General features: G+C 38.3%; 2 protein-coding genes across 3 annotated transcripts in view; both read right to left on the reverse strand.

Annotated features, from left to right (window-relative positions):
- Positions 1-26707, reverse strand: part of FGF12 (fibroblast growth factor 12) — a 585431-nt gene that overhangs the window by 540420 nt on the left and 18304 nt on the right. The gene's annotated exons all lie outside the window — the stretch shown is intronic.
- Positions 687-1243, reverse strand: LOC103241917 (small ribosomal subunit protein uS12-like). The gene has a single exon (XM_038002369.2). It carries the CDS (start codon positions 1190-1192, stop codon positions 761-763), a length of 432 nt encoding a protein of 143 aa, XP_037858297.2. The 5' UTR covers positions 1193-1243; the 3' UTR covers positions 687-760.

The raw sequence follows: 26707 nt of genomic DNA on the forward strand, positions 1-26707 counted from the left end.
GTCAGCCAACCCCTCTGTGCAGAAGAGGAGGAAAGAGAACATACTGAGGGTCACCATAGGATGACTGCATTTTTTTTTTTTGCATTTTTAATAATTTGTGCCCCAAGAAAAAAACACACACACCATGTTTCATAGATATTCCATAGTGTCACATTGTGATACCATTCTTCTCTGCCCACCTTTTTATAAAGATGGAGAAGTTGAGACAGTGGCAGGTAGAATGGTTTGCCCATCATTTTCTCGTGAGTTGACTGAGTCAGACAGAATCCAGGCTCTTGATTTCTCTTTTATAATAGGTTTCCTTAGACCAGGAGAAATGGTGACACACATCTGAAGTTTTATGTTTCAGTAATTTCCCCAGCAGTGGTTTAAAGAGCCCTCATTAACCATATGGCAGCCCTGGTACAAGCAAGCTAAACAGCAGACACCCAATATTATCTGCTATAAGCCCCGGAACACATACAGCTTGTGCACACACAGTTGTGCACATTTTCTCCAATCCCCATTGTTTGCCATGTAAATTCTGCATGAAAATTTCCATGCGGGTCCCAAATCTGAGGTCTTGAGATAAGAAAACCTAAACCTAACTCTGACTCCAGCTCCACCTCTGCTGTAACTAACTTGGGAGATTCCCTTCACCTCTGGACCTCAGTTTCCTCACCTGTCAAGTGAGAGGTTTAGACTAAATCATTTCCTTTTTTTTTTTTTTTTTTTTTTGGCATAAGAAAATTTATTACTACAGTGTTTTCACCATTAAAATTTATGATCTTGGTCTTTCCTTCTTGCCTTTGTATAGGGCCAGAAGAGACACATTGGCTACTTTGACAACCTTAAAGCGGACTCCAGGAATATCACCAACAGCATGACCTTTGCGACCAAATCCAGCAACCAGAACTTCATCGTTTTCCTCAATAAAGTTCAAGCAACCGTCGTTGGGTACAAAGGCTGTGGTTTTCTTGCCATTCTTGATCAGCTGCACCCTGACACACTTCCTAATGGCAGAATTTGGCTGTTTGGCTTCAACTCCTACTTTTTCCAGGACGATTCCTTTTGCATGAGAAGCACCTCCAAAAGGGTTGGCCTTCAGGGCTGTGCCCAAACGGGCTTTCTTGTACTGTTTATCATGCCACTTCTGGTCTCGTCGGTGACTGCGGAGCTTCCTAGCAGTACGAAGTCCACGACACTTGCCCATCCTGTCGGCGCCACCGGCCTGAGCGAAAGAGAGAAGCAGCGCAGGAAGCTAGACTAAATCGTTTCTAAGATTCATTCCTCCTCAACACTGTACAAGGTCCCAATAGATAAGACTTATTTAATATGAAATATCATCCTCTGAGAATTACAGTGTTATACAACAAAGAATTTGGTCTTTGTCCTGGGCTTCCGGGATGGAGGTTCTAAACCTTTGAAACTTCCCAGATCATCAGAGTGTCTGTGATTCATGCTGGGCCCATGAACCACACCTGAGTTTGAGTTAAGGAGGTGTCTCTGGATGGCGGCTAGTCCTGCCAGAAAGATCAAACATGTAATTAGAGGGTTGAAACTTTGAGCCATGGGTCAGAAGGAGAGGTAAGTTGGAGGTTGACTTTGTTCATGTGGCCAATGACTCAATCAGTCATGCCTATGTAACAAAACCCTAATAAAAACTTTGGATCTTGAGGCTCTGGCGAGCTTCCTTGTCTGGGGACCGTATCAATGTGCCAGAAGGGTGACATGCTCTGATGGGGAGAGGGCATAAAAGCTCAGTATTTGAAACTCTTAGAGACCTCACTCTATGTGCCTCTCTTTTTTTTTTTTTTTTTTTTTTTTTTTTTGAGACAGAGCCTTGCTCTGTCACCCAGGCTGGAGTGCAGTGATGTGACCTTGGCTCACTGCAAGCTCCACCTCCTGGGTTCACACCATTCTCCTGCCTCAGCCTCCTGAGTAGCTGGGACTACAGGCACCCGCCACCACGCTCAGCTAATGTTTTTGTATTTTTGGTAGAGACGGGGTTTCACTGTGTTAGCCAGGACGGTCTGGATCTCCTGACCACGTGATCCACCCACCTCGGCCTCTCAAAGTGCTGGGATTACAGGCATGAGCCACGGCTCCCGCCTTTATGTGTCTCTTCATTTGGCTGCTTCTGAATCGTATCCCTAATAATAGAACTATAATCCTAAATACCATACTTTATCGGATTTTGTGAATTGTTGTAGTGAATTATCTAACCTGAGAGGGTCATGGGAAATCCCCTTCCGAATCTGTATTCAGTTGGTGAGAGGTGAAAGCGGCCTAAGGAACCTGAACTGGCAGCCGGCATCTGAAGTCAGTGCAATCTTGTTGGGGGTTGCGTCCTTAACCTGTGGAGTCAGTGCTAACTCTGAGTGGTTAGCGTCAGACTTGACTTGTAGCATTGCATACAATATATCTACTAGACAATAATTATAATTTATATGTGTTCTTAGACAAGTAAATGGACTCTAAACACCTTCTACAAGTGCTCCTTGGCTTATAGTTACTGGTATGCTCTGGCGGCAGCACGGGTGTTATGTGATTATGAGAGACTAGCTACTGATAGCATTTTCAAATCATGGTTATGTTGGTGTGATGAATGACATAAAAAATTGTTCCAAGATGTCAAAGAGGACACACTTGTCTGCACCAGCACCTCCTAACAGGGCTTAAAACAGAAACATTTCCCTGCTATATTAAGCAGCTGTTACAAAGTTAAAAAAAAATTTTTTTCTAGGGGGCAGCCATCATTATTCAGGTGTTGACTAAAGCCCTAATATATCATCTCTTTAAATGCTACTCTGTGGGGCTTATTTTTATCACTCTCAAGCAATTCAAATGTTGGTCATCCAGAAAATTCATTTCTTTTTTTCTTCCTAAAGGCACAGGGAACAGAATTGAAATCACTAACGTAAACTGAGCCAAAACAGACTTAGGAATATCTTTATGTTCAGCTGCAACTCAATCTCCATTCCCTGCGCAATAGTAAGCGTCAATTAATTGATCATAACCAGCAGAAGAAAGAAAATCTGGAATTCTTTTGGGAAAGGTCAACTTAAGTTCTAGAATGATGCTGTAAGAGGCCAGTGTCTCCCCTCCATGATACCCAGTCCCCGTATTCCTAAGACTCATCCTGGGGATGCTTGCTCTCAATGCAACATCTTAGAATCCTCTCCCAAAGGTTATGAATTGGTAGTTTTAAGTTTGATCCCATTAACCTGCTTGGTTCAACCCTTCCAGGTAATTCTGACACAGGCGATCTGCAGAAACACTTTCTATTGCTTTTCCCTACAGGTCACCACTGAGAGGGCATATGCTGTCCAAGCTGCCTGTGTTAATGGGGTTAAAATGGAAATACGCATCAGACCCACCAGAAGATCTGTGATACAATGTTAGTGAGCAGTGAGTAATCATCACGAGTGATTTGTTATAAAAACAGATCTAAAGCTCCTTGACTCTGAACACGCCAATCAAGACCAACTGATCAGGGTTTGTTTTTTTTTTCATTTGGAAAAAGGTCAAGCAGCTGCCCGTTTGCTTTTTTCTCTCCAGGGCCATTTTAGGAACTTCATCTGCTCTAAACAGCTGTTCTCAAGTAGAATCGATCCTTGCAGCAAAATGACTGTGGGACCACACTCCAGAGGTGACATATGTTAAACTGTTTTTCAGTTTTTGCTTACCTTTGAAAAGCATATAAGAATAGCAGTCTCTCTTTTCAGTGATACAAAAATCAGGGTTTAAAAGAGTATTTTGATGATGATCATCAAATTTCTATAAAGTGTTATGTTTATAATGCTCTCTTTTTAGTTGTCATGACTTGTATTTATATAACACTTTTTCTTTATTCATTCAATATTTTGCAGTCTACAAAGTTCATTCATATCATACTTTCATTACAATCCTTCAAGCAGGCAAGGAATATATAATAATATTAAGCCAGGGTAGATAGTCATAAACACAAAGTAGATGAGGGAGACTGACCTTGTTCAAATGTCAACTCCCCTATTTACTTGTGTTACGTGGCCTTGGGCAAATTTACCTCCTTGTGCCTCAGTTTCTTCATCTGTAGAATGAAGATATTAGTATCTGCATCATAGTTTCCTTGTAAAGATTACGAAATTAATATCTTTTTTTTTTTTAATTTTTTTGAGACAGAGTCTTGCTCTGTTGCCCAGGCTGGAGTGCAGTGATACGATCTCGGCTCACTGCAACCTCCGCCTCCCAGGTTCAGGCCATTCTCCTGCCTCAGCCTCCCGAGTAGCTGGGATTACAGGCACCCACCACCAGGCCTCGCTAATTTTTTGTATTTTTAGTAGAGACGGGGTTTCACCGTGTTAGTCAGGATGGTCTTGATCTGACCTCGTGATCTGCCTGCCTTGGCCTCCCAAAGTGCTGGGATTCTAGCCACTGCACCCGGCCTACAAAGTTAATATCTCTAAAGTGTTTAGAACATAGTAAGCACTATAAAAGTTTGTGAAATACAATTAAATTCAACAAGCATTTGAGTGCTCACGACAACACAACAAAGGCACGGGATATAAGATTTATACCCCAGTTCCTGTTCTCCAAGAACTCGCAAAGCAGTACTGAGAGGGAGACAAAAATTCAAATAACTGTAAGACAATTTCTTAGGTATCATGAGAGAGTAGTGGGGGCACATCAGACAAGGGGAAAGGTAGGGAAGGAGGTGACAGCAGGTACCAGCACAGATGACAGTAGAAGTAGATGAGCAGAAATTTCCCAAGAAAACTGGAAGGATGGAAGAGGGAGAGGCTCGGACTTCAGGCTAAGGGTGCAATATTTGAGAAAAATAATAATACTTCCAGATCTTTCCTATGTATTATATATAAGGACTGTGACGAAAAGATGTACTTACTTTGTTTTTGAATCCTGACAACAGTATTTCAAGGTTGTCCTCACTGTTATCATTTTTTACATTAAGAATATGGGACTTAGAAAAGCTTACAGTATATTTCTCCAGGAGAATATACGGTCAGTGGCAGAGCCCATCTGTCTCCATGACTGACACTGAACAGGCTGTTTCTCAGGCACTCCTGAGCCCTGGAGGCAGAAGCCAGTGTGGCGCAATCAGGGATGTTGTGAAGAATGGAGAAGGAAGGAGCTAGAAAGAGTTGGAAGGTGAAAAGAAGGGCTTTTCATGTGCTGATTTTGTATTCAGACAGGATAGATGTGAGCATGTCATTAGCTGAGAAGTCAGTAGAGAGGATGAAAATATCAGCACCTTAGAAGTAGGTGCTGAGGCAGCATCCCACAAGACACAGGAGGTGACAGGATCTAGGGGCAACGTTGACTGGCTGTAAATGAAAGGAGAGCCAACTCTTGCTCGGAACAAGGAAGAGGGAAAGACAGGCACAGAGGCAAGTTTGTAAATGATAAAAAGGGTCAGAAAGTTGGAACCGAGACTGAAATATAGGCTTGTATGATCTTAGTGAGGAGAGTCACTGAAGTCAATGGAAGACGCCCCACACCACTCCCCATCGCCAAAACCCCAAAAAGTGTCCAGTCTGAGCACCCACCATTCTATCTCACCAACCTCATGCCCCAGTTGTTCTGAATGTGGTGCAGCTGTTTATTAAGATATTAACTTACATTCGTTCTTCTCTGTTTCCTGTGCTATTTAAAGTGGGTTACTTAAGGTAGTATTTCCTTGACTCAGGTATTTTTTCAGTAAGAAAACTAGAAGTTATTTGGAGATCACAGGTCTTAGAAAAGACTGTATTCAGCAAGGAGATGTGTAAGGCTTAGGGATGGAGGTACATGTGGGAAAGAGATCTCTTAAGAATATCTATATGTAACAAAACTACATGTTCTGCACATGCAACCCAGAACTTTAAGTATAATTAAAAAAAAAAAAAAAGACAATGATTTTTTTCTCCGATTTATTTTTAATAAAATAGTCTCTCACTTCAAAAAAAAAAAAAAAAGTATATCTAGATGAGACAAATGTTTTCTTTGGAACTAAAAACATACACACAAGGGGTATTAAGAGGAAGCCGGGTAGAGACAGTCAGCAGCATTCCGGGGAGTGGTGACCCTGTGACTTGCCTGGGGAGCTGAACCCCAGGCAAAGGGCAGTTCTTGGTAGCAGTGAAGACTCATGCCCCACACATGGCACATATTCCATAACAGTGGCCAATGACCACATATGGGTTACAGCTCATAAGACCCAGGCAGAACTTTGACTCTGCCTAGTAGGTGGGATAAGGTCCAATAGTGACTGACAAATAATTCACCACCAAGGAGAAGTAGTCAAAGTCAGAATTGGGTTGGCCTAATTTAAAGGAAACAAAGAACAGCTGCTGTCTCTAAGGAGCTCTGGCCCGGGGACCCAGCCATCATCACCATGTCCACACCCAAGACTGTCCCCTGCAGCAGGCTAGGGTATGCACCCAACCCTGCCCCTGCAGCTGTGCATATGTAAGTAGCTGGCCCCACCTGCCAGGTCCTGCCTCCACCACTATTCTTGTACCCAGAACTGGCCCCTGCAGCTGCCTAGGTGTGCACATCTCCAGCTCAGGCCCACTACTGCCTACACACATGGAGTCAGCCTGACCCCCGTCCCAGCCTGCAGCTGACACCTGCTATCATGCATGTGTACACTGCCAACCTCTGCTACAACATGAGCACATGCAGTCAGTCCTAGCCCCTTCCTCTGCTGCCAGGCACGATGCACAAGCTTGCAAATGACCTTTGCTGCCACACACATGCCTTCAGCCAGCCTCCACACCTGAGTACATGCACACCACTGACTCTGGTCCCCATCACTTTCTGCCCCAGCCTCTTGCCACCAAACTCAGAGACACCGCTGAGGACCCTCATAGCCACAGCAGACCTCACACAGCTCTTGCCACCAAGAACCAGCTTTCTGAGCCAACGAGACACCACATCCACCCCTGGACCTGGAGCTACTGTATACCTCCATTCATGGTGCTCCACACCACTACACCTGGTGCCATGGCATGCCCCAGCATGTATCCCCTCTAACCGTCCCCCCACCTCTGCCACAGGTGAGGGTCTTCTCTTACCAAAACCAGTTCATAAAGTTTGGAAAAGGCATGCGTGCATCTAATGCACAGACACACCTTTGTAAGTCTACAAGAATTATGAAGAATCAGAGAAATATGACACCAAAGGAACACAATAAACTTCTAATAAGTGACCTTAAAGAACTGGCCATTGTCTATGGCCATACCACCCTGAATATGCCCGATCCTGTCTGATCTCAGAAAAATTGGAGATTCATGAATTTTATGACAAAGAATTCAAAATAATTCTCTAAAGAAGCTCAGAAAAACAACAGTATAGAGATTTCTGAAAAACTAAAAATACTATTACTATATAATCCAGCATTTTCACCAATGGGTATTTATTCAAAGAAAAGGAAATCAGTATATCAAAAGGATACATGCACCCCCATGTTTATTGCAGCAGTATTCACAATAGCAAAATCATGGAATCCACCTAAATATTCATCAGTGGACAAATGGATAAAGAAAATATGGGAGATACACACACACACACACATATATATAATGAAATACTATCTAGCCATAAAAAAAAATAAAATTATGTCATTTGCAGCAACATGGATGGAATTGGATGGAGGTGATGTTAAGTGAAATAAGCCAAGCACAGAAAGACATATGTTCTCACTCATATGTGGGAGCTAAACACGTGGAGGTCCAGGAGGTAGAAAATACAATGATAGATACCAGAAAATGCAAAGGGTATATGGATGTTGGCGATAAAGCAAGGTTGGTTAATAGGTACAAACACATAGTTAGAAGGAATACATTCTAATGTTTGATACCAGAGTAAGGTGACTACAGGTAACAACAATGTGTATATTTCAAAATAGCTGAAAGGGAGAATTTGAAATGTTCCCAACACATAGAAATGATAAATACTTAAAGTGATATATACCCTAAATATCCTGACTTGATCATTACATATTCTATGTATGTAAGAAAATACCACATGCACCTCATGAATATGTACAAATATGTATCAATTTAAAAGAAGTTTAGCAAACAAGAGAGCACAAAAGAACAGTTTTTAAAAATTAGGAAATAATACAAGAACAAAATTGTAAGTGCAACAAAATGATAGAAAACATTAAAAAATAACCAAACAGAAATTTTGGAGCTAAATAATACAATGACTGAACAACAAGATGGAATAGAGAGCTTGAAGAAGAATAGATCATGCAGAAGAAAGAATAAGCAATCTAGAAGACAGATTGTTTTATATCATATAGTCAGAGTAGAACAAAGAAAAAAGGAATGAAAAAGTTTATGTGATATATAAGACACCATCGAGAGAGTTATTTTTTGCATAATAGGAGCTTCACAAGAACAGAGAGAGAAAGGGACAGAAAACCATTATTTAGAAAAATAATGGCTAAAAACTTCCCACCTGGGGAAAGAAATGAACATGCAGGTACATGAAACTCAAAAGAATCCAACCAAATTCAACCCAAAGAAAAGTTCACCAAGATACATTACAATAAAAAATTAAGAACTAAGAAAGAACTTTAAAAGCAGGTAGAAAAAAAAAAGCAAGTCACATACAAGTAAATGCCAATAAGGCCATTATAGATTTCTTAGTAGGAACTTTGCAAGCCAAGTGAGAGTGATGATGTATTCAAAATGTGGAAAGAAATAAAACTGCCAACCAAAAATACATTACATAGCAAAGCTATCTTTCAGAAAAGAGGGAGAAAAAAGACATTCGCAGACAAAAGTTGAGGGAGTTCATCACCACTAGAATTGCTTTGTAAGAAATACTAAAGAGAGTTATTTGGGATGAAACAAAAGGCTTATGAATTAGTAACATGAAAACATATGAAAGCATAAAACTCACTGAAAATGTAAATATATAGTCAAAATCAGAATACCATAATACTGAAATGGTTGTGTGTAAATTGCTTATAGTGCCAGTATAAAGATTGAAAGGAAAAAAAGTATTTGAAATAACTACAGCTACATTAACTTGTTAATGTATACACAATATAAAAAGAAATAAACTGTGACATCAACAACATAAAATGTGGGGAAATGGTAGAACCATAAAGCTTTTTTCTGTGATCAAAGTGGGTATCAGCTTCAAGTAGACATATAGGTATAACTATAAAATGTTTTACATATGCTTAATGAGAACTAAAAAGCAAAAACTTTTGGTAAATACACAAAAGATGAGAAAGAAATGAAACCACAACACCACTACAAAAAAAAGAATCACCAAATCACAAAGTAAGACAGCAAGAGAGGAAGGATCTACAAAATATCCAGAAAATGATTAACAAAATGTCAATGGTAAATCCTTATCTATCAATAATTACTTGAAATGTAAGTGGACTAAATTGGTCAATCAAAAGACATAGAGCAGATAAATTATTTTTAAAAAGGCAAGACCCAAATATATGCTGCTGACACGAGACTCATTTCACCTTTAAGACCATACACAGACTGAAGATATTTCGTGCAAATGGAAGCTTAAAGAGAGCAGAGGTATCTAAAAAGCTAGATTTTAAGCCAAAAACTGCTATAAGGAACAAAGAAGGTCATTATATAATGATAAAGGGGTCAATGCATCAAGAGTCTATAACAATTATAAATATATAGGTACCAAACATAAGAACACCAAAACATATAAAGCAAATATTAATAGATCTGAAGGGGGAAATAAACAGCAATACAATAATAGAAGGGGGTGTCAATACCTACTTTCAACAATGGATAGATTATCTAGACCAAAAAAATCAATTATAAACTATTAGACTTGAACTACTCTTCCATACAAATGAGCCTAACAGACATTTACAGAACATTCCATCCTTCAGCAACAGAAAACACATTCTTCTTAATGGCACATGGAACATTGTCGAGTAAAGATTAAATGTCAGGCCACAAAACAATGCTGTGTGAATGTAAGAATATTGAAATCATATCAAGTATCTTTTCCAACCACAATAGTATGAAATTAGAAACCAATAAAAGGAGAAAAATGTAGAAAATTTACAAATATGTGGAAATTAAAGTAAATACTTCTAAACAACTGATGAGTCAAAGAAAAAAATCAAAAGTGAAATTTTAAACTCTCTTAAGTCAAACAAAAATGGAAATGCAACACACTAAAAACTACAGATGCTGTAAAACACTCCTAAGTAGGATGTTGGCAGCAGTGAATGCCTACATTAAAAAGAAGAAAGAACTCAAACAACCTAACATTCTACCTCAATAAACTAGAAAAAGAAACTAAATCCAAAGTTAGCAGAAGAAAAAAAGTAATAAAGCTCACAGCAGAAATAAATCAAATAGAAACTAGAACTATTTAAAAATCAAAACTAAGAGTTGAGTTTTGAAAAAATAAAATTAACAAACTTTTAGATTGAATCACTAAGAAGTTTTAAAAAGACACAACGAAGATAAAAAACCAAAGTGAAAACATTACAATAAATGTCTCAGAAATAAAAAGGACATGAGAGATTATTATGAACAATTATCTGTAAACAAATCTGATAGCCTAAGAGAAATGGAAAATTCCTAGAAACATACCATCTTCCAAGATTGAATCAAGAAGAAAGAGAAATCATGAACATACGAATAACACATAAAGAGATTAATGTAGTAATTAAAAACCTCCCAACAAAGTAAAGCCCAGGACCAGAGGCCTTGATGGTTGAATTCTACCAGACATTTAAGGAATAATTAATACCCATCTTAATCATCTATTTAAAAAAATAGAAGTAGAAAAAATACATACAGACCCATTTTATGAGGCCAGTATTATCCTCATATGAAAGGCAGAAAAAAGATACCACAGGAAAGGAAAACAACAGGCCAATACCTCTGAGGAACATAGATGTAAAAATCTTCGATAAAATACTAGTAAACCAAGTTTTACAACTCATCTAAAAAGTTATACATTGGGACTATGTGAGATTATCCCTGGGGAGCAAGGTTGGTTTAACATAAGCAAATGAATCAATGCGATACAACATGTTAACAATATAAAAGATAAAAACCACATGATCAGGCCAGATGCAGTGGCTCACGCCAGTATTCCCAGCACTTAGAAGGCCAAGGTGGGCAGATCGCTTGAGCTCAGGCATCCAAGATTAGCCTGGACAATGTGATGAAACCCTGTTTCTACTAAAAATAGAAAAATTAGCCAGGTGTGGTGGTGTAGCACCTGTGGTCCTGGCTACTTGGGAGGATGAGTTGGGAGGATCACTTGAGCCTGCAGAGTGAAAGTTGCAGTGAGCTAAGATCACACCACTACACTCCAGCAGCCTGGGTGACAGAGCCAACAGACCCTGTCTAAAAAAAAAAAAAAAAAGTAAAAAGTCATTTTAATAAATGCAAGGAAAAGCATTTGACAAAGTTTGACATCCTTTCATGATAAAAACTCACAAAAAATAGGTGTTGAAGGAAATTTATTCAACATATTATAGGCCATTTATGAATTGTCTACATGACAATCAATGGGAGAAAACTAGAAGCTTTTCTCTAGGGTCTGGCTTAAGGCAAGGATGCCTACTCTCACCGCTTCTATTCAACACAGTATTGGAAGTACCAGCAAGAATAACCAGACAAGAAAAGATAAAATAAAAGGTGTCCAAATACAAACTATCCTATTTGCAGGTGACATGATCCTTCATGTAGAAAACCCTAAAGACTTCACAACAAACTCTTAGAATGGTTTTGGTAAAGTTGCAGGATTAAAAAAATACAAAAATCAATTGTATATCTTTACACTAAATATTACCTGTCCAAAAAAGAAATCAAGAAAATAAGCCCATTTACAATAGCATTAAAAAAAATACAATGCTTAGAAATAAATTCAACCAAAAAGGTGAAAGATCTGTATACTGAAAACCATAGGATGAAACAAATAGAAGATACAAATAAAATATACCTCTTGTTCATATATTGAAATATTAATAACATTAAAATTATTATACTCAAAGCAATATACAGATTCAATACAATCCCTCTTATAATTTCGCTTTTCATGGAAATTGGAAAATTAATTCTAAAATTTTTATGGAACAACAAAAGTCCCTGAATAGCCAAAGCAGTCCTGTAAAAGAAAAACAACGTTGGAGGCATCACACTTCCCGATTTCAAATTATAGTACCAAGATAAAAAAAATACAATACTACCATGAAAACTGACACAGAGATTAACGGAATTGAATAGGGAGCCCTGAAATAAACCCAGGCATATATAGTCAACTAAATTCTGAAAAGGGAAGAAGATACAATGAAGAAAGGAGAGTCTCTTCAATAAATGATGTTGGGAAATCTATATATCCACATCAAAACAATAAAGTCAGAACATTATAAGACACTACAAAATAACCAACTCAACATGAATTAAAGATCTAAATATAGAGCCATAAAACTCCTAGAAGAATACAGTGAGAAAAGCTTGTTAATATTTTCCTTTGCAGTGATTTTTGTTGTTGTTTTTTGGCTGAGACATCAAGCATGGGCAACAAAAGAAAAAATAAACAAGTGGGACTACATTAAATGAAAAAATTTCTGCCCAGCAAAGAAAACAATAAACAGAATGAAAAAGCAGACTAAAGATTGGGAGAAAACATTTGTGAATCATATGTCTGATAAGGAGTTAATATCCAAAATATATAAGGAACCCACAACTCAATAACAAAAATCAAATAACTCAGTTTTAAAATAGGCAAGAGACCTGAATGGACACTTCTCCAAGGAGGACATAAAAATCTAAAACAGTGGCGGGCGCCTGTAGTCCCAGCTACTCGGGAGGCTGAGGCAGGAGAATGGCTTAAACCCGGGAGGCGGAGCTTGCAGTGAGCTGAGATCCGGCCACTGCACTCCAGCCTGGGCGACAGAGCCAGACTCCGTCTCAAAAAAAAAAAAAAAAAAAAAAAAAATCTAAAACAGCTATGTGAAAAGGTGCTCAACGTCATTACTCATGGAAATGCAAATCAAAACCACAATGAGATACCACCTCACACCTGTTAGGATGGTTATCATCAAAAGAACAAGACATAACAAATGTTGGCAAGGGTGGTGAGAAAGGAGAATAGTTATACGTTGTTAGTGGGAATGTAAATTGGTGTAGCTATTATGACAAACAGTATGCAAGTTCCTAAAAAAATTAAAATACAACTACCACGTGTCCCAGCAATCCCTCTTCTGGGTATATACCCAAAGGAAACGAAATCAGTACTTTATCAAGATGACTGCATTCCCATGTTCACTTCAGCATTATTCACATTAGCCAGGATAATGGAAACAATCTATGTGTTCATCAACAGATGAATGGAAAAGAAATTGCGGTGTATATACATATATACATGTGTGTATATATACATGTATGTGTGTGTATATATGTATGTATGTGTATATATATGTATGTGTGTGTATATATATATACACACATATATATACAGTAAAATAGTATACAGCCTTCAAAAAAGGAGACCCTGCTATTTGCATCAACATGGATGAACCTGGAGAACATTATGCTAAGTGAAATAAGCCAGGCACAGAGAGGCATACACTGTATCACTCTTATACGTGGAATCTAAAAAACAGTCAAATACATAGAAACGGAGAGAGGAATGCTGGTTACCAAAGTTGGAGGGTGGGGAGAAATGGGGAGGTGAAGGTCAAAGGGTAAAGAGTTGCAGTTGTATAGGGTAAGTAGGCATCTAGTGTGCAGCATAAGGAGTATTGTGAATAATGTGTGTCCATACACAAAAAATTTGCTAAGGGAGTAGATTTTAGGGGTTCTTCACACAGAAAAAGATAACTATGTGAGATGATAGATGTGTCAATTGGCTTGACTGTAGTAATCATTTCACTATGTCTATGTATATCAAAAGTCTATAACCTTAAATATATACAAAAAGAAAAAAAGAAAAAAGCATATTTCTTTTGTCTCTGAGTTGATAGATTACAAGTCATATTCAACACATTATTTGCTATTCCAAATACAAACCTAGCATTTTTCATTGTGTCTTATTCACATTGTTCCTTTCACCTTGCCCATGACTTTCTCTACTCTGCAGACTCTGAATGTCCCAAACTTACCTTCTGTCCATAAATAATTCAAATGCCACCTCCTAGATTGAGACTTCATTCTTTGAGGTGGAAAGTAAGGGAGAAATGTCCCTTTGAGGTTGAGACTTCATTCTTTGAGGTGGAAGGTAAGGGAAGAAATGTCCCTTTGTGTTCCATTATCATTTGGCATGTACATATACGTGAATTCTGTTAAACTGCTGGCTCTTAGGGAAGATATCACTCATACCAGAACCTTTCCCATCACCCACTCTGATGACCCTCATGTACATAGTAGGTTCACAGGAAACATCTTATGTCAGTTTTTTCAGTTAACAAACTGACTAATAAAATGTGAGAATTCAACCGGAGGTCAGTGAGCTTTACTTAAGGAATTCTAGTTCAGGATCTATGAATCAAATATTTAAAATTCTATTAGAATTTTCCCTCACTCAAAGTATGATTCCTATGGATGAGGCATTGTTTACCCAATAGACTAAGTTTTGCCTACTTGTTGGGTCAATTAGTTCGTGAGGACGAGGCATTCACTTACTGCGTTTCGTATCCTTAAGGGCGCCGGTGGTTAATGACTGTAATCCCAGCACTTTGGGAATCCACGGAGGGTGGATCACTTAAGGTCAGGAGTTCAAGACCAGTCTGGCCAACATGGTGAAACCCCATCTCTACTAAAAATACAAAAATTAGTGGGGCATGGTGGCATGCACCTGTAATCCCAGCTACTCGGGAGGCTGAAGCAGGAGAATCAATTGAATCTGGGAGGCAGAGGATGCAATGAGCTGAGATCTCACGACTGCACTCCAACCTGGGTGACAGAGCAAGATTCTGTTGAATGGTGGGCCATGAAGCTCTCTGCACATGTGTTTTTCTGTGATGTTAAGCTCAGCTTTTTTTTTTTTTAATCCTTTCCTAACAGTAAGCAATAGTGGAAAAACCCATTTGTACCCACCAGTGTGTTCCAGTGTGTTTATCTCAGTTGTCTTGTTCTGAATTCGTACCCTTTCCTCCAAGTGAGGCCAGAAGGTTTTTGCACAGAAGCCCTGAGAGGAAGTGTCTGATGCTAGCAATTCTTATCAGATTCACTCATTGAGGGCGCCATGTGGGCAATGCTGCAGAGCTTTTCAGCGTGTTTGCATTTCTAGAATCAGCAAGCAGATGAGGGAGTAGCCCAGAACAGCTGGTGGAGAAAATAAGAGCAGGTGGGTTCAGAGAAAAAGGGTTGTTTTTCTTTCAAAAGCTAGTACATTGCAGGCATGCTATGAAGGGACTGTGGAGTGGGAAGTGACTGCAGTCAAGAGGCTGCTGGACCAGGAGGCACAAAGCTTGGGTATGAAGCCCGGCTTCACTACTTACTAAATGGGTGACCTTGGCTTAGTCACCCAATCAGGCTGATTCTCTATTTCCTTACTGTAATCAGAAGAAATTATTGTTCTGTAGGCTTTATAGCAATGTTCTTAAACGTTAAGGGGCTAGCAGTCTTGTTAAACGTGAATTCTAGCTCAGCAGGCCTGCGGGGGGCATTTCCAACAAGCTTCGGGTGATGCAGATGTGCTGGTTTGTATCATTTTATATAACAAGGCCACACTGGATTGAAGAGGAGATGAAATGAGGTAAGGGATAGGGAAAAGCTTTATAAACTGTCATGCATTTTTAAAAAAAGCTATTTGGTGATTAGCAATAATAAAAACAGGTGCTTTCTATTTAGTACAGCGTTTCCTAGGATTTTTTGCACCCCCACACTACCCTGAAGATCTGAACTTCTTTTTAAGGGCTTCCCCACCCTCCCTCACCTCTCAGTTAGTTCTCAATATGGTTAGTTCTAGCCCAAGGGTTGACTTCTCCTGCTGACAGAAGCAATGGGATCAGCATTTTCCAGAAGGCAGCAGGCTAATGTGGTGATTTAGCAATGCAATGATTCCCCAAAGGTTACTAGAGGGGCTCTGAGGAACCTCGTAGAAAAACACACAGCTCTCTTAAATGAAACATAGTCTGAGTCTACAACAACTCTTCAAAGGTATACATTAGACTTGCATTGCTTTTGGAAACAGAATAGAAAGAAGTTCACCTCTTGCAAACTACTTTGCATTTCTGTCTCTCCCATCAGCAATCTGAGGCTCTCGCATCAGAAGAGAAATGCACATTCTCTAGGGGAAATTATTGATACTGTCCCAAATGTCTGATATACAAGGGCATTCACTGAAGGTCAACTCCCATCCCCAGTTCAGTTTCAGGAGGCACTTATTATTTCAACCTGGCAGAAAGCTCAGATGTTACTTGCCTGAAGGAGCTGGTTATGGCAGAAAACATCCTATAATAGGGAGAAGGTGGACTGACTAGTCCCTGAAGTGTTGCCTTGCATATCTGAGATTTGACTGTGACAGAAGCCACTGGTCAGGAGACATCGGGCATGAGAAGATGGTGATGTACTGTGGCCTCCCCAAAGCTCATCTCCAATATTCTCACTTTCACTGACTTCACTGGCTTCCCTGATGCTTTGTAAATATGCCAAGCACACTACTCCTTAGAGGACTTGCATTTGCTGTTCCCTCCATCTGAAATGCTGCTCTCCCAAACAGGCCATTGCTTGCTCATTGCTTGCTCCCTTGCCTAATTCAAGTGCTTGTCCAAAAGTTGCCTCTTCAGTGAGGTCTTTCATGACCTCCCTAAGTAAAATTCTAAATTAATCCCCTAATGTCTCCTAGAATCCCCTATCCCTTTGCCTGATCTTTTTTTTTTTTCATGATACTTTCCAACATCTGACATAAAATGTTTTATTGATTTGATAGTCTCTCTCCCATCACAGAAGGTAAATCATAAACTCAGAGAACTCTACTGGCTTTTGTTCACTGCTCTATGTAAAGCAGTGCTTAGCACACAATATGTCTCAAGAAATATTGGTGAATTAACAAATCAACATTTTAATGAATTAACTAATCAATTAATAAGAGGGTTATTAAAGTATTGAATCTCAGATAATGTCATGCTCATCAAAACTATATACTAAATATGACCTTCTCTAATAAAGCTGTTTACTCAAAAATGTATTGTTCTGGACTAGGAGATAAATGAAGTCAGTATAACCAAGTTCCGTTCATGTAGCTGTGTAAGTTTATACAGGCCCTTTCCTAGCCTCAGTCTTTTATCACAAAATACAGGAATTACACCAGGTTTTAAGTCCCTTCTAAACACCAATATCATATAATACTAAAAATAAGAAGAGCAATGGCTTTATGTACAACAACAATAATAAAAATATTTACTGAGTGTTAATATGTGTCAGACATTATCCTGAGGGCATAGAAGCCATAAAAGTGAGTAAACATAGACTTCAATTCCACTGAACCTTACTGACAGTAGGAAGAAGACAAAATACAAAAATTTAATGAACAGTTAAATATTAATCCAAATTCATGCATTGAGAAGAAATGATGAATTTTAATATTCCCATCAGCTTTATAATTTACCTTTGGTTCTCTGCAGATGTGAAACAGTTAGATACTCGCCAGTGATGGTCAAGTAGCAACAGATCTTCCCCTAAAAGGTGAGAATCACCTCCATTTTTCAAAGAAAAATACCAGTGAGACCTTAGCTGTGAGGTACACCTCAGCCTTTCAGAGTGCTCATCACCTTGTTCACTTCCGTTTTCAGGATCAGTCCCTTTGTCCCTTTCAGAAAAGTTCTTTATGTTAATGCTTTAAAGAGAGTTATGTGCCATGAAAGAGTTGTCTTCCCTCTTTCTGTCTAAAGATATGGATGATAACTTTGTCTTAGCCACTAAAAACCTGCCATCAGTGTTTCCCGATAAATCCTTATCACCCATTTGCAGCTTTCAGTTTTGTTTGTCCTTCTCATCCCTTGTTTCTAGTCCTCACCTGTCTGCAAATACCAGCCATGTGTTTTTCCTGGCTTCAAGTTTTACATCTCTCAGATGAGGGTTTGGGCAACACATCATCCATGCCATTTGCAACTCTTTCATTTGGTTATAACTTAGTGTTTTCTGCAACAAGGAAATCTCTTTAAACTTATCTACTCTTCCCTTTCCTATACAATTTCAAGCCATAGAAAAGGAATGAGTCAGTGGTAATGATGGCTCTCAAAAAGCTATACCTGATGAAACATTAGCACCACTGCTGGGTGTGAAAAATTCCGAGTAGTAACCATTCAGTCATGGTGGGGTGCAATGTATCCACGCCTCCATACTTCTTTCCAGTTTGTAAAAGAAGAGCACAATGATCTAGGGCACATTACAAATATTCCATAATTTCTAAATGCAAATCAATCAAAATCAACACATCTATTTCTCTTTAGCCACACTGGCAGAAAGTCACCACTCTAACAAAATAAGCCATCGCCTGCAATACTTGGAAAGAGGTGCATTTCTCAATTTATCCTGAGCTTGACCTCCCATTCCAATTAATTTTGTGCAGTCAACTCTAATGAAATATTAGATCACTCAGTAAGTATTCAGAAGTAGTGCAGAGACATGCAAAAGCCCTGATGTAAGGCTTGATGCAAGATCTTGATGTAAGTTCTTTCTCCAGCACTCTCTGGGCTTCTAGTTCATCATCTTTAGGATGAAAGCTTGAGAGACAATGCCACATGCTTGAGTAAGTTACTTCATCACACCTAATCTTTTCATTGTAATCATTTCATTGTATTCTTCTCTTAAGAGATATTAACAAGTGAAAACTGCAATCACCCTTGCTAAATCCCTGAGATGCTCCCATCACCTCTAACACAAGATAAGTCCCAAATCTCTCCTTTCTAAGTGGAAAGAAAAACTACAGTACTTTTCATAAAATCACTTCAGATGCCTGAGGGTGATAATTAGCACATTTCCTGAGCTCTCTCTTTTTCAGGTTAAGCAATGCCAATTCTCTTAACCTGCCATTAAAGTGCTCATTTTATATACATACCCTCTCTATTTTTATGAGCTTCTTCCAAACTGCAGTCCAAAAATGGACACAATGCTTTAACTATATCCAAACAATATAACATATAAACAAAGATCACATTCACGAAACTAGAAAATGGTGCTTTTTTAAAAAAATTAAATTGTACAGTTATTGAAATTTAAGATTCACTATATTTAATGTGCTCAAATAAAGTAAAATTAGAATTTTACTTAGCAATAAAACAAATCCAAATAAAGTCCTGTCACATCATAATAAAAAGATATGTTTCAGTTTTAAAGATTTGTCGCTGAAAATGAGGCAAAGATGGAAGCAATAATTCTGACCACCATATCTCCTTGTTTTATGTGTAACTACTTAACATGTTTGAGCAGATACATTATTAAAGGCATTTGAGGCCACAAAAGAGTCAAACTTCCTTGAAATGTTAGTATTGTACAATATGAAAACCAAAAATAAAATTCTAAGGCCCCCAGCAACTTATAGAACCCCTCTTGGCTAAAAGAATTCCAAAATAAACCTGGAACTCTAGTTTAGGCCATGATGGGAAAAGGGAGGTAGGACATGCCTCATTATACATTCCTCCTTTGGAATTCAGGCACAAGTGACCAGCATTAGCATTCAAACAGAGATCTTAAGATTGACAAAACAGACTCTTTGTAGCAATAAAATTCCAACATGACTGGTAGCAGGCCGTGAAAGAAATTGAAGTATTTTACTCCAAAATATCTTTATTTGACATATTTTGAAATGGCCCTGTAAAGCTGTCTCTTGTAAGGAAATCTACAATATGTAGCGAATCCTCTTCCCTTTCCCGATCTTTTCCCTGGTCCAGGAGCTAATTCACTACGAGGAGTCTGGCACCTTTTTAAGTCTGGTAAAACCTCAGAAGCCTGGTACCTGAAGGTTTCACTTGCATAATAAAACCTTGGTCTCCCCAACCCTTTATCTTAACCCAGACACTCCTTTCTATTGATTCGTGGTGTTTAGATAATAACTGTTTCAACCAATTGTCAATCAGAAAATCTTTGACTCTACCTATAACTTGGGAGCCCTGCCCCTTCGAGTTGTCCTGCCTTTCCAGACGGAACCAATATACATCTTACAGGTGTTGACGGATGACATGTCTCCCTGAAACGTATACAACCAAGCTATAGCCCCACCACTCTGGGCACATGCTCTTGGTATCTCCTCTGGCTATGCCATGAGTTATGGTCCTCATATTTGACTCAGAATAAATCTTGTCAAATATTTTACAGAGTGAAACTCTTTTCATCAACAAGCAGTAGTAACTTGAAACACAACATTAATTATTTTTCGAAGAATTCATGTAAAAATATTGTGCTGACAGAAAAACAGCAACCAAGAGAATTTTCGGCACCTCCCATATCAAATGAAGTTCTACTTGCTGCGATCTTTACTCTGGCTGTGGTATAGCGGCATGAAAACTGATCTCAGAGACCGTAATTATAGTCCTGATTTTGTGATTGAGCGAGACACATCTTTTATGAAAAAAAATTTATTTTATGAAAAAAGGCATATTGTATTCATTATCTGTAAAGTTAGATGATTTTTAAAATTATAGATTTAAAGTGTACAACATGATGTTTTGATATACAAATAGTGAAATGATTACTACAGTCAAGCCAATTACCATTTCCATCATCTCAGATAGCACCTTTTTGTAAGAGCACCTAAAATCTGCTGTTAGCAAATTCCCAGTATATAATACAATACAATGTTATTAACAATAGCGCTCATTCTGTACATTAGATCTTCAAACTTATTCATCCTACATAACTGCAACTTTTTACTCTCCTTCCCTTAGCACCTCCCACCACAGCTCTAATAACCTGGTAACCACCATTCTACTCTCTGTTTCTATGTATTCGACTTTTTAAAAAATATTCCACATATGAGTGAGCTCATGCAATATTTTCCTTTCTGTGTCTGGCTTATTTCCCTTAACAAGATGATCTCCAAGTTCATCTATGTGTCACAAATGTCAGGCTCTCCTTTCTTAAAGGAGAATCATACTTTATTGCATATATACCACAGTTTCTTCATCCATTTATCTTTCTATAGACATTTAGGTTGTTTTTATATCTTGACTATAATGGAACTAAGGCTTCTCCTAGCTTTGTGATCACAAACGAATGCGCTATAAGTATTAGAGAAATTCACCTTGAAAACATACATAGAACTCAATACCTACATTATATAAGTTGAAAACTTTCTTCTAGCCTTCTTATTTAAAAAGAGAATGACTAATAGGGTAATATGCATGCTCAAATATAAAAAGGCCAGTCCAAGGCCAGGCACAATGGATCACGCCTGTAATCCCAGCACTTTGGGAGAATGAAGCAGGTAGATTGCTTGAGTCCAGGAGTTTAAGACCAGCCTGGAAACCCTAGCTTTACAAAAAATACAAAAATTAGCTGGGTATGTGGCATGCACCTGTGGTCCTACCTACTCGGGAGGTTGAGGTGGCAGGATCACTTGAATCCAGGAGAAGGAGGTTGCAGTGAGCAGAGATTGTACCACTGCACTCCAGCCTGGGCAAGGGAAACAGGGCAAGACTCTGTTAAAAATAATAATAATAATAATAATAATAATAATAATAATAAATAAATAAACTAGTCTAAGTCATTTTAGGCAAAACTTTCAGAAATTTGAAAGAGTTGGATTACATGTAGGTATCCACCTTAATTATTTAAATAACAATATATATTATTAGTATTTTCTCTACATTGCTCAGTCTTTGAGAGTTGCAGGAGATTTCAAACTGATTTCCAAAAGATAGTATTTCATTCTATACCTGACAAAGTCTGTTTAATATTTAAATAAAACAGTACATAAGAAACACTTATAATCTATAAAGCATTTTACATATGCTGTTTTTATATTCCCTCTATCTTTTCAGCAAAATTAATCCCTTATCCTATAATTTTAGAATTGTGTTTTATCTTCCTTATACAGGCATACCTTACAGATACAGTGGATTGGGTTCTAGACCACCACGATAAAGTGAATATTGCAATAAAGCAAGTGACATAAATTTTTTGGCTACTAGTGCATAGAAAAGTTATATTTACATGATATTATAGTCTATTAAGTATATAAGAGCATTATATCTAAAAAATAATATACACAACTTAATTTGAAAATACATCATTGCTAAAAAATTGCTGACAATCATCTGAGCCTTCAGCAATTCGTAATCTTTTTGCTGGTGAAGAATCTGGCCTTGATGTTCATGGCTGCTGATTGATCGTGACAATAGTTGCTGAAGACTGAGATGGCTTTAGCAATTCCTCAAAAGGAGACAACACTCAAGTTTGTCACATCGATTGACTCTCCCTTTCACAAACTTTTTTTATAGAATGTGATCCTGTTTGATAGTATTTTACCCACAGTAGAACTTCTTTCAAAACTGGAGTAAATCCTCTCAAACCTTGTGATATGGTTTTGTTCTGTGTCCTCACCCAAATCTCATCTGTAATTTTAATCCCCATAATCTTCACATGCCAAGGGAGAAACCTGGTGGAAGGTGATTGGATCATGGGGGCAGTTTTTCCTCCATGCTGTTCTCATGATACCGAGAGAGTTCTCAGGAGATCTGATGGTTTGACAAGTGTTTGACAGTTCCTCCTACAGGATTGCATGACCATGCCCAGCGAATTAAAAAAAAAAAAAATTGTAGAGACAGGGTCTCACTGTATTGCCCAGGCTGGTCTCAAACTCCTGGACTGAAGCAATCCTCTTGTCTTTGCCTCCCAAAGCACTGGGATTATAGACATAAGCCAAAGTCTTGAAACCTTCACAGTTATTCATGAGGATTGAAATCAACTCCTTCCAAACTACTGTCAATATTGATATTTTCGCCTACTCTTATGAATCACAAATATTCTTAATATCGTCTCAAATGATGACTCCTTTCCAGAAGATGTTAAATTTACTTTGCCTAGATCCATCAGAGGAATCACTATCTATAGCAACTAAGTCTTACGAAATATATTTCGTAAGTAAGTACTCTTGTGATCCACAGCTATTTGATCCACAGCTACAGGATGGCTGTTGATCATTCATGGATCATAACTGTTTGACCCATGACTGCAGGATGGCTCTTGTGTTAGCAGGCACCATGAGAAGTCTTGGATGAGTAGGTGCATTGTAAATGTGCAGTAATATTTTAAAAGAAATCTTTCTTTTTCTGGGCAGTAGGTCTCAACCGTGGGCTTAAAATATTCAGGAAGCCGTCCTTTAAACAAATGGCCTTTCATCAAGGATTTTTTGTTCTATTTATAAAACACAGGCAGAGTATATTTAACATAATTCTTAAGGGCCATAGTATTTTCAGAATGGTGAATGAGCATTGGCTTCCATTTAAAGTCACCAACTGCATTAGCCCCTAATCAAAAAAGTGAGCCTGTCCTTTGAAGCTTTCAAGCCAGACATTGACTTCTTTCTCACTATGGAAGTTGTAGTTGGTATTTTCTTCAATAGAAGACTATGCAATCTCCATTGAAAATCTACTGTTTAATGTAGCCACCTTTGTCGATTTTCTCAGCTAAATATTTTTGGATAACTTGCTGTAGCTTCTGCATTAGCACTTGCAGGTTTTCCTTGTGCATTATGTTACAGAGATGGCTTCTTTCCTTAAAACTCATGAACCACCCTCTGCTAGTTTCTAACTTTTATGGTGCAGCTTCCTCATCTCTCAGCCTTCACAGGATTGAAGAGAGAACCTTGCTCTGTATTAGACTTTGGCTTAAGGAAATGTTGTGACTGATTTGATCTTCTATCCAGATCACTACAACTTTCCCATCAGCAATAAGACTGTTTCATTTCCTTATCCTTCCTGTGTTCACTGGAGTAGCACTTTCAATTTCCTTCAATAACTTTTCCTTTACATACACCACTTGGCTAACTGTTTAGGGCAAGTGGCCCAGCTTTCAGTGTATTTCAGCCTTCAATATGCCTTCCTTACTCAGTTTAATCATTACTAGCTTTTGATTTTAAGTGAGAGACATGTGACTCTTCCATTCACTTGAACATTTAAGAGACCATTGTAGGGTGATTAATTGGCTTAATTTTAATATCTTTGTGTCTCAGGAAATAGGTCTGAGAAGAGGGAGAAAGATGGGGGAACAGTCAGTCAGTCAGAACACACACAAGAATTAACAGGTGAAATTCTGTTTGAGAAGTCAATTATGTCTACAATACTGAAAACAGATTTTGGTGTGATATATTCTCTAGTAACTTTAAATTTGTTTCTTTTCCTTCAGCAGTCAGAACACATACAATATTTATGGATTAAGTTGTTGTCTTATGTGGGCATGGTTTGTGGGACTCCCAAAACAATTACAATAACAACATCAAATATTACAGATCACCATGAAAGTTATAATAATAGAATAACTTTAAAGATTGTAAGAATTACCAAAATGTGACACAAAGACCTGAAGTGAGTACGTGCTGTTAGAAAAATGGTACAATAGACTTGCTCAGCTCAGGGTTTCCACAGAGCTTCAATATGCAACACATACAACATCTGCAAAATACAATGACACAAGGCATCCCTGTATAATTTTTAAGCCATGCTGTTTTCTACACTAGATCAACCACATCTTATAACAGGAATTCTCTTAACTACAGTGATGAGCATACCGCCTGATTCTTAACAATTATTCATTTTTTGGTTAAATGAAGGAAAACAAACGAATTTAAAGTAACTAGAGAATATATCACAAAATATGCTTTAGGTGCTAGACACAATTGGTTTTTTATACAGAATTTCATCTGTTAATCCTTAGCCTCCCTTTAAATACACACATTCCTTCCAAATATAATACAAAAATGTAGTGAATAGGAGACTCCATTAGTTCCTTTCAGTGGTTAAAAGATGAAGTCTTGGCATTTTCTTTAAAATAATTCCTTAAAATTATACATTCAAAATATGTATATTATTTGGACCCACTATTGGTAAGACTTATGATTTAATAATCTAAACTCAGTGATATCCTTAAATACATAATAATCTCATAACGTAAACTCTAATAATCACATGCTTTCATAAACTGGAAAAAAGTCTCTGGATCATCTTTTCTTTCGCCCACCTCATATTACCAATGACGTAACAGAAGCACATGAGGTGACGCGACTTTGCCAAGGTCACATCGAGTCACCGACTGACTGCCGAACAGCACCCGGATGGATTCCAGATCACCCGACTCCCAGCCCAGTGCCATTTTCCTTCCTTCCTGTCCTCTCCAATTTATTCATCTAGAACTAACTGACCACGCAGAAACAATTGGGAATAGTCAGGCCTCTATTAATAACAACTTGCTTGTCATATAGTACAATATCATTTACAAAGCACTTCCCAAATACTTTCTCTCCTTGAATCCCTGCCTCAAGAACCCCAGATGCAAGATATTTACCTCCACTTACAACACACTAAGGCCTAGAAAGATAAAATGAAATGTCCAAGGTCACAGAGCCAAACTTGAACCCTGACCTTTTTACAACACATCTAGTTTTCTGTACGTCAATCCACAGCAATTTTTGTTATAAAGATAGAATTAAAGGAAAAGAATTATTCACATAACCCTATTACATCAAGATTCTAAGGGGGCTTCCCCAGTAAATTTGTGAAGTGTTTATTAATATAGAATATGATTTCAAAAGAATGTTGATACTAACCAGATGAATAACCCATGCAAAAGTAACAGATGAATTGTTGAGGAAAAGGACAAGACAGTCACCGAAACGAATGTTCAGAAAATGGATTCACACATCAAGGACAAGAAAGGCCTTCATTCCCCATTTATTTCAGTTTCCGCTTTTGAGTTGAGGAAACTGAAACACCTCTAACCTCAGGCCTCAGGAAGCAGAAATCCCAGGTTATCTTAAACAACAAAGGTTGTAATCGTTGTAGCTCCAGAAATACCACCCTTTGAACCGATGCAGAAGTCTCCTTGTTGGGACTCACAAAAGGTCCTGAGAAGTACAATTTCAGTCACTAATGCCAGGGATGCAACTAATGACAAGGCTGTACTTAGAATGCAAAGAGGTGTTCAGAGCTGGCTTCATGGGAGCTGACCGAGAACAGCACATCCAGTCTCTGTCAAGAAGGAAGAGAACCAGAAGACGGATCACAACACACATACACAATAATAAAGAATCATGCTGTTCCCCATTGTTCAAGAATGAGAACAACAGCTGGTCACGGTGGCTCATGCCTGTAATCCCAGTGATTTGGGAGGCTGAGGCAAATGAATCACGAGGTAAGGAGATTGAGACCATCCTGGCCAACATGGTAAAACCCCGTCTCTACTAAGAATACAAAAATTAGCTGGGCATGGGGGCATGTGCCTATAATCCCAGCTACTCGGGAGGCTGAGGCAGGAGAATCGCTTGAATTTGGAAGGCAGAGATTGCAGTGAGCCGAGATTGCACCACTGCACTCTAGCCTGGGTGACAGAGTGAGACTTCGTCTCAAAAAAAAAAAAAAAAAAAAAAAGAATGAGAACAACAGAGAATGTTTTCTTTCTGATTTTTAGAAACAGCATAGGAATTTCTTCCACCAAGGTGGAGGAGAAACTTTTTATGCCGAACCAGATTTCCCAGAGATGAGGATTGATGACTTTCTTCCATGGACAACAGGAATTTTAGTCATATGGAATAGGATCCATTATTTAGAGGGCTCTAACAG

This window comes from Chlorocebus sabaeus, chromosome 15 (assembly GCF_047675955.1).
Source record: "Chlorocebus sabaeus isolate Y175 chromosome 15, mChlSab1.0.hap1, whole genome shotgun sequence".
NCBI classification, from domain to species: domain Eukaryota; kingdom Metazoa; phylum Chordata; class Mammalia; order Primates; family Cercopithecidae; genus Chlorocebus; species Chlorocebus sabaeus.